This window comes from Crotalus tigris, unplaced genomic scaffold (genome assembly GCF_016545835.1).
Source record: "Crotalus tigris isolate CLP2741 ecotype Arizona unplaced genomic scaffold, ASM1654583v1 scf7180000018227.753833, whole genome shotgun sequence".
Lineage (NCBI taxonomy): Eukaryota > Metazoa > Chordata > Lepidosauria > Squamata > Viperidae > Crotalus > Crotalus tigris.
This window is the reverse complement of record NW_024096893.1, coordinates 225894-234992: the sequence shown is the minus strand read 5'-3', so window position 1 is coordinate 234992 and position 9099 is coordinate 225894. Positions and strand designations below refer to the sequence as shown.

The 9099-nt window shown below is 37.4% G+C and overlaps 1 protein-coding gene across 2 annotated transcripts; it reads right to left on the bottom strand.

Moving 5' to 3' along the window:
• Window positions 1-527: 527 nt before the first annotated feature.
• Window positions 528-8420, bottom strand: LOC120310580 (F-box only protein 36-like). Of its 2 annotated transcripts, none has more exons than XM_039349125.1 (4): window positions 8166-8420; window positions 7654-7762; window positions 1039-1211; window positions 528-794 (listed from the first exon to the last, which is right to left on the bottom strand). In XM_039349125.1, exons 1-4 carry the CDS (start codon window positions 8259-8261, stop codon window positions 615-617), a joined length of 558 nt encoding a protein of 185 aa, XP_039205059.1. In that variant the 5' UTR covers window positions 8262-8420; the 3' UTR covers window positions 528-614. The 2 variants fall into 2 exon arrangements, with proteins under 2 accessions (XP_039205059.1, XP_039205060.1); XM_039349126.1 differs by having other exon boundaries at window positions 528-779; window positions 8166-8403.
• Window positions 8421-9099: the final 679 nt, after the last annotated feature.

Genomic DNA, 9099 nt, shown 5'->3' with positions numbered 1-9099 from the left:
GAGTTGTCCTGCTTTAGTGTATAATGTTTCTGTTTAAAGTATTGGTCATAATGAGGGGTCCTTGGTGCTCTCTGAGCTTGCTTGTTTTCTTGCAGGTGTTTCATTACCCAAACTAGATAACATCATCACTAGCACTGATGATGTTACCTAGTTTGGGTAATGAAATGTCTGCAAGAAAACAAGCAAGCTCAGAGAGCACAAAGAACCCCTTATATCAACCCTGAGCTACAAATATTCTCCTTTATTAATTGAGCATAATGTTTTTAAATATTAATTATAAGCTTTTGAAGAGTCATCCTTATTTAACTGGGAAAATCATTTCTCATTTAACGAGGAATTAAACACAATAGGTTATCATAATCTGACACTCTTTAGAGTATGAAACTGCATCTCCCAGAATTCCAAGCCAACACAGCCAAAGGATAAAAATTCTAAGTTATAATACAAGCATCTGAAAAGAGGAATTGATATATCTTGAGGAGCATATACAATAGAAGAGTGAAGAAGAAAGAAGCAGAAGCCACGGATGCTATGAAACATTTATGGCCTAGTAATGTTATGCAGTCTGAATAGTAGTCTTTATTAAGAAGAAGATATAATATAAACTCGACATTTTAGAAGAATGTGGTGTGCCTTCTCTGCATCTGTGTCAGATAGCCTTTTCTTTGATGTAAATTCATTTGCTTTTCATAAGCTGGAAATTTGGCTGACTGTAGATCAAGAGTAAATTTATCTTGCAATTTTTTTATTCTTTCCCAAAATTCATCGGTGTTACACAGCTGAAAGAGAAATATCTACAATCCTTATTATATTATGAGGAAATTATGAGTAAATCAAATTATCATCTTAATCAAAATAGATTTTTATACCTCATCTTCATTGCATTCTTAATTTTTTGATATATCTCAAAGCTAAGTGTTTTCTCTTTATACATAGTAGTATGTTAGTTGACTTATAACCTCTGTATCACACCATATAAATTATAGACTATATATTATGGCAATTATTTAAAACAGCAAATCCAATGAAAGTTGTTACCTGCTGAAACCTTTTGCAGGTTTTTGACAACTGTTCAATATCTTCCATATTAAGAAATGACATAATATGAACAATCAAATTTTCAGGCATTCGAACTAAGAAATCGTAGTGTCCTTGACACAAGTTGAGAGTGTACTTCAGCATGTTTTTCCCAAAAATGCTTTGAACTTGCTCTGAATGAAGTAAGTAGAGGAAAAAAACTTTTAGCACATGTGCTGCAAGAATAAACACTACTAAGGTTGTATATTATGGTTATAGCAATATAGTACAGATTCATACTCTAATAATAAAGGTCATTGCAAAACACTGATCACCTCATAAATTGTAAAGATAGTTGCTAGATGGGACTACAACTGTACTGCATCATTTTTTTCAACTTTTATATGTTAGCCTTCCCAATTAAATATCTACATCTGAGGAGAAATAATTTGGAAAAAGATGCCATAAAGAATAAAGAAAAACCTTTACTGTGCTAAAAGAAGATGGAAGGCAGCAATAAAACTTGATTGTATTTACTGAAGAGTAAGATTCATGGAACACAATGAGGCTTCTTTTTGAATGGAGGGGGTTCTGCTAGCAACGATTGGAATTATTATTTGAGTTTGAGACAACCTGAAATTAGTGATATAAATTGAATCCTATTAGTGGGGAGGGAGTTAAATGTGAAGGAACAAGAATTCTGGAGAAACTATGGTATAATCCTTGATTTAAGACTGCTTTTAAAGAATTAGATAGTAGAGCTGAATTTTATGAGTTTTATTTTGTGTCTCAGTTGTATCCATTATGATTAGCATGACGAAAACTTACAAACAAAATTATAATTTTAAATGGAAAGGAAAAAGTTGGAGACCTGGCAAATTACATTAACTACAATTGTTTGGAAGAATTCTATTGTTACATAAAATCTTGTTTACATTCAATTGATCTTCTGAGTAAATGAGATGGAAGCTACCTTTTCTATGTCTTAATCTGTGTTTTACCAATACTTGATAAAAAAAGTGGTGTGAAAGATGACACTTACGGTCACTTTTTACTATAAATACTCTAATAAATTTATGATTTATCATGGCAAAGAAATCTAAAGTATATTTAGTTACATATACATACCATGAGCATATTTCAAGCAGATACTGAGGTGGAGACCTATCTTTTTAAATAGGTTTTTGACACCTAGTCAATCACTGATATTTTTATTGATAGTTTTAGCGTTGGATATGGTTATTCAATAGGGCATTTTTGTGTCAACATTTTATTGTATACAGACCAGTGGTTCTCAACCTGTGGGTCGGGACCCCATTTGGGGTCGAACGACCATTTCACGGGGGTCGCCAAACAACGCAGTCCGCCATTTTTTTCCCCTTTTCCTTAGCTGTGCTACTCCCTTTTATTCTATTGGCTTTTGAAAGCCAATAGAATAGACTCTCTTGAATAGAGTCTAATTCTATTGGCTTTCAAAAGCCAATAGGAATTGTCCAGGCTGTCTCTGCCCTGCTGAGCCCGCCAAAAGTCCCATTCTGCAAACGGTGCTGCACCAGTTGAGTAGTCCTCGACTTACGACCGATTGGGGGTCGCGGCATTAAAAAGGTTGAGAACCACTGATTTAGATTGATATGAACTAGAAGACTGGAAGGTAGAGCAAGGACATAGCTCTTGATAAGAAAATTTTATTCCAGATATTAGAAAAGCCATTAATAACCTAGAAAAGTACCTGCTGGAAACTATAAGGTGGAGCCATTTATATACAGCAGGTGAACTTTGCTTTTCAACAGCATTTGTACTCAACGACTTATACTAAGACGTTCTTAAGGTGATCTGCTAGATCAGACTCATGCAATATTCTGCTGCCAGAATGGCTATTCAAACTTAGTGGAGGCTATAGCATGAACGCAATAGAGCTCTCTTACTGTGTTTCAAGCACTATTATATTGAAAGACATAATACTCGAGGTACAGTTTGGATATAGGTAGCAGCTACTGAAAGCCTTGTTTTAAAGCAGTGGTTCTCAACCTTTTTAATGCTGCGACCCCCAACCGGTCGTAAGTCAAGGACTACTCAACTGGTGCAACACTGTTTGCAGAATGGGACTTTTGGCGGGCTCAGCAGGGCAGAGACAGCCTGGACAATTCCTACTGGCTTTTGAAAGACAATAGAATTAGACTCTATTCAAGAGAGTTTATTCTATTGGCTTTCAAACGCCAATAGAATAAAAGGGAGTAGCACAGCTAAGGAAAAGGGGGAAAAAATGGCGGACTGCGTTGTTTGGCGACCCCCATGAAATGGTCGTTCGACCCCAAATGGGGTCCCGACCCACAGGTTGAAAACCACTGTTTTAAAGCCACTCAATATTGGTAGCCTTTACTAGAATAAAAAAATCATAGTAGAGGTAGTCCTGGATGTATGACCACAATTGAGCTCAAAATTTCTGTTGCTAAGTGAGACATTTGTTAAATGAATTTTGCCCCATTTATGACTTTTCTTGTTAAATGAATCACTGCAGTTAAGTTAGTAATGCAGTTAAGTAAATCTGGCTTCCCCATTGGCTTTACTTTTCTGGATGGGCTCAAGGTTGACTCAGCCTTCCATCCTTCCAACAGCAGTAAAATAAGGGATAATATATAATGCTTACATTGTAAAACACCCAGAAAGTGCTGTAAAACGCTAGCGGGGTATATAAGCTTAAATGCCATTGCTATTGAATAGTAACTAAACACACTGTTGTAAATTGAGGACTACTTGTATTAGAAAAAAACTTGAAAGTCTTCTACAACAGCTTGCCCAATATAGCAATCCTATCCTGGATAAATGTCTGTTTAGTATTTTTGTCAATCTGATGCAATTCCAAAGGTTAATTAGCCACCATGTAAAAAAATTCTTTTATTTGTCTTGAATCTCCTGCTATTCCATTCTTTTGGATAACCGTATATCCTAGTATTTTGAGAGAATATTCATAGTACAGATTTACAAAATTCATCCTTTCAAGAAATAATTTTCTGGTGAGCTCTAAAATGTTCTATTCCTCTTCAGGACACTGCTGTACTCACATCTCCCTGTCACACTAAAAAAAGTAGGTTCTAAAGAAGTTGCCATACGTTTATGTATGCTTAGGTGTATTTGAAAATAGATCCTCACAAATTAAGAACCACTTGCTTTAAAGTCCAGAGAAAACTTCAATGTGTTTTGAAATAATATATACCTTCTGAAATAGTATGGGATAAAGTTATGCAATAACGTTCTATGGAAGAGCATGTGCTCCCAATGATGTCTCTATGGATTATAACCAATGATTTTCAATGTACAAGTCAGCTGCTTCAACCCATTTAGCAGTTTTGTCATCAGATGGTTTAATACAATTGTTTGCTTGCAGAACAACAAATTGTTACTGGAAATTATATTCGTATAAATCTGCCAGAACAAAACTTATTTATTTATTCAGATATTATTTGATATATAAATACCAAATTCAGATAGTACCAAAGCCACCCAAGATACATTAATATATAAGTAAGAAAGCATATTAGCACTAAGTAAAAAGTAATCTTGATGAAGGAGAATGCTAATTCTGGATTGCCCCTGGGTAATTCATATGAAAGTTTTCTTCTTGTCCTTAGATAATTATGACTAAAGCATTTCTTGTACATAAGCGATACAGATATACATATAGCAGTACTTTGCATTCTTGAGAGTTTTTTAAATTCCATATATAAATGAATTTGTCCTGAAGTATAATTATGATATTTATCATGAAAGATTCAGGACTTTGCTTCAGTATATGTACTTAAGATATTTGCAATGATGAAAGATTTCTCTATAGCAACCATCCCCATGCAGGTGTGGCACCAGTCATTAAGTACATACGCAGAACAAACAGCTGATTCTATATAAGAAATGAATAAGTGCCCCAGAAACAAAGAGATAGAAAAAAATTAAATGAACTCTATGGAAAAAACCTACTAACTGCTTCCACTGTACTTCATTAGTGTCAAGTAGTTCTTTGGAAGAAATAAGTCTTGCTAATATACTGTATATATTCTGTCATTACTTTTTTAATTTTATTTATTTAATAAGATTTATATTATGGCCATCTTGCTATAGTGGCTTTGGGTAGCTAATAACAGATGAAAACATCCTATCTATATACTACTAAAACTCCTTTAATTGGGCAAAACAGTGCATCAAGAGCAACAGTTTTTGAACCTAGGCACCTCAAATGGGCTAACTTACAAAATGTCTCCAAAATTCAGGACCTGTGATGCCCAAAAGGATGAAACCTAGGAGAGTTGTGGCTGCTTTAATGCTGTCGGGCCACTGCTGTGGTCATGTGATCATTTTCAACATTCTGTGACAGTTTCCCAGCCACTCCCACAATTTTTCACTCCTTCCCCCCCCCCAGCAGCAGCTTCTTATCTGACTGTTGAGAAGGAAGGGGGAATGGAAGGAGGGAGGGAAGGCAGGAGAGAGGGAGAAACAGGGAAAAAAGAACACTACCACTCATTATTACTGCCCCATGCCACCATCACGGATGCCATCTCTGACTCCTGTGGCACCTCTTGCACACTCCCAAGCACTCACAGACATCTGTTACCTCCTTCCGTACATGCTCCCTGACACACATGCCCTCCCCGACACACAGGGCATCTCCTGCACACCTTCGCAGCCCCCATGCATTCTACCCAAACTACATGGCACCTGTCATGCGCCTCATACACCCTTACCAACTCATGTAACCCACCCATGTGCCTTCCCTTATTTATGTGGCATCTTGTGCACACCTGTGCACCTCTCCCAACCTGCATGGCACTTCCCTAGGCACTCCCTCACTCACTCCCCCACTCAGAAGTAGCCACTTACCTTCTTTCTGTCCTTGGTTAAGATGGCAGCACCTGGATCGGCTGCGGCTGCATTGGCTCTCGAAGGTGAAAAGTTTTTGGAGGGATATAAGGGATATAGGCCACATGATCGGGAAGGTTTTCATGTGTTTGAGCAACATAATGGGACTAAGCTAACATACGACCAACAATCTTTGCTGGTATGGTGAGTTTTTAGCTGTTTCAGAACTGTTGGTGAGACCGTTAAAAGTCATTGGCACTGTTTGAAATTGTTCTGCTGGCAGCAAGATCTGACTGCTGGGCCAGCGACGGATTCTATTGCAAATCAAGGCTGTTTCCGAATGAGACAAGAGGAGGAGAGGTCCCAGGGCTTATGGAGCGAAAAGGTAGAAGAAACAGGATCATAAAAAGGAAAGGAGGCGAGGCTGTCGTGCAGGAATACTTATTTGAGGGCTACATGGAGCTCCGTTTCCATCTGTCCTGTTTGCCATCATTCGCTCCCCAGAGATTAAAATGGACATTCTGAAACTTGAGCTGGCCACAAACAAGGAGTATATATTGGAAGTGGTGACCCTTTCAGAGCTGTATGTAACGAAATTTCATTTTGATGTATGCCAATTGGTGTACTTTCAAAGTGACAATAAAGTTATTATTATTGTTGTTGTTATTATTGCTGGCTTCCTCTCTGACTTCCTCCATGGAAGCTTCCCACAAGGAAAGTAATGGGAAGGTGGCAGGAATTTGAGGGAAGGAGGGAGAGAGGGAGGGAGGGAGGGAGGGAGGGAGGAAGGAAGGAAGGAAGGAAGGAAGGAAGGAAGGAAGGAAGGAAGGAAGGAAGGAAGGAAGGAAATAATGGAATGACAGGGAGGGAGGAAGAAACAGTGAGAGGAAAGAAAGCAAGAAAGAAAGCAAGAAGAAAGAAGGAAAGAGAAGGAAAGAAAAAGAAAGAAAGAAAAAAGAAAGAAAGAGAAAGAAAGAGAGAGAGGGAGGGAGGAAGGAAGGAAGGAAGGAAGGAAGGAAGGAAGGAAGGAAGGAAGGAAGGAAGGAAGGAAGAGTTTCTGATGCTTCCTGACAATTTCCCATATTCTCTTTCTCAGTTTAGGTAAGCAAATATCTCTGAAATCATGATCCAATGGGGCCTGAGTTGTCTAGTAATTAAATAAATACTAAAAACAACCAAGACCCAAAATTTATAATGGTCGCCAAGATAAAAACAGATCTGATAAAATAATAAGGCCTCCCACCAAACCCCGTGCCAGGGAGCACATCCAAGTCTTTAAGGTATTTTTGAAAGGTCAGCAGAATTGGAGCCAATCTTATGTAATCTTTTTGCTGTTTCTTATACTACTAAACTAAAACATAAGGCCCAGATTTGCAAATTACATAAAACAGCTTCAGAAGAAATGAGGGTGGTATAAGAAGTGACAAGAATAAGAGATAAGTAGAAATAGTATGCAAAAGATAGATCCCTATAAATTCAAATGCTATAGAAGAGATGAGTTATGCTGATAAATGCCATTTACATTTGTGTCTCGTCAATCCTAGTGCAACAAAAATCAAACCTCTGTGCTACAATAACATTAACAAACAATAACAAAGAATCAGTCTGATCTAATGGCTAAGGCATCAGGCTAGAAATCAGGAAACTGAGTTCTAATTTTGTTTAAGGAATAAAGTTCTGCCAAGCTGGCTTTGGGTTTTAAAAGTGGAACCTTGACTGTATGCAGTATGACTGTATGTGCATGCATGTATAGAGAGATACACAATTATTTTCCCACTTAATACTTGCTATGTAAGTGTTCATCCAATAGAAAATCTCTGTGTGTCTTCTTCAATTCCTTTGGAAAAATCTTTTCTTGATTAGGTCGGTAAGTAATTTGCCATGATCTCCAGATAACCTACAGTGTTGAGAATTTGAAAAAGAGTGTAGTAAGTTATTATCCCTTTTCCATTTTGTCAATAATCTAAACATAAAGCAAGAAATCGAAAACATCATTTGCAACCATTTGTGTTTGAATTACATTGTGTAGGAAAAGAGAAGCATGGCACAAGAATGCTGTTATTTGTTTTTGAGTCCATGACTACAATTTATATAGAGAGACATAACTCTGGCATATCTATCAGAATAGCTGTTTGGAACTTCTATCTCTTTTACCTGAGATTTTAGTCTCTTAACTGACTTAACAGACATTTGACTATACAAAAGATTAAAAAGTGCAGCTTTCTCATATCTTCACTTTTTTTTTGCAAATATACAATAAAGGTTCTAATTTCAGAATAATAAGATCTATGTCATTTTACCTCAGTTTTTGTGATGGTGAAGTAGTGAAAATCTTTCTGGGGAGCAGGAGCCTGAATTTGAACTTCACAAAGTTTCTCCTGCAGTAGTGAAGACATTCTGTGTCCCAAAGTTGCTTCTACACCTTCTGTAGAGCTTGAATTCAGCCTATTTTATATGCTCAAGAAATAAATGACTGGCTTGTGTTTACATTACTGAGACCAGTTTCTTTACCTAAGGAGGGCTCCGGTGAATAGTGTTTTCATCACCAATTGGGCAATAGTAAAAACAAAAAAGAAAAGCTATGAGTCTGTTTAATGTTTGAATTTTAGAGGGGGGGGGAATTTAAGTAATACTATGCAGTAATAATTTTCCTTCCTTCCTTCCTTCCTTCCTTCCTTCCTTCCTTCCTTCCTTCCTTCCTTCCTTCCTTCCTTCCTTCCTTCCTTCCTCTTTCTTTCTGCCTTTGAGTCAATCTTGACTCCTGGCAACCTGGATTTGTCAGCTTCCTTGGCATGCAGATTGCCACTGCCTGCTTCCTCAGCTGAGAAACAGTGTTTGGCTCCAGGTTACCCAGTTCTATGGAAGTTTATTTATTTGTCACATTTGTAGGCCAACTACTCAAAATTCAAATTCAAAACATAAGTCAGACAACAATAAAAAAAATGAAAGGACCAGCAGGAGGTAGCAAACAATGTAACAACAAAAAAATTGAACCCCATCATATCCTAGCCTAGCCCAATATCTGGGGAAGAGCCAGTTCTTCAAAACTCATCTACATTTGGACAAAGCTGAACCAAATGTATGCTGAACACAGATAAAGCAAGCAAGCAGAAAGAAACCAGGGCAAGTTTAAAATCAATCCCCTTCCTTCTCCCCCAAAACCACTTTCCTCTTCACTGGCCATGTTCCAATGACAAAATGAGTATCTTTAGTGGATATAACAGTCACAAGCTA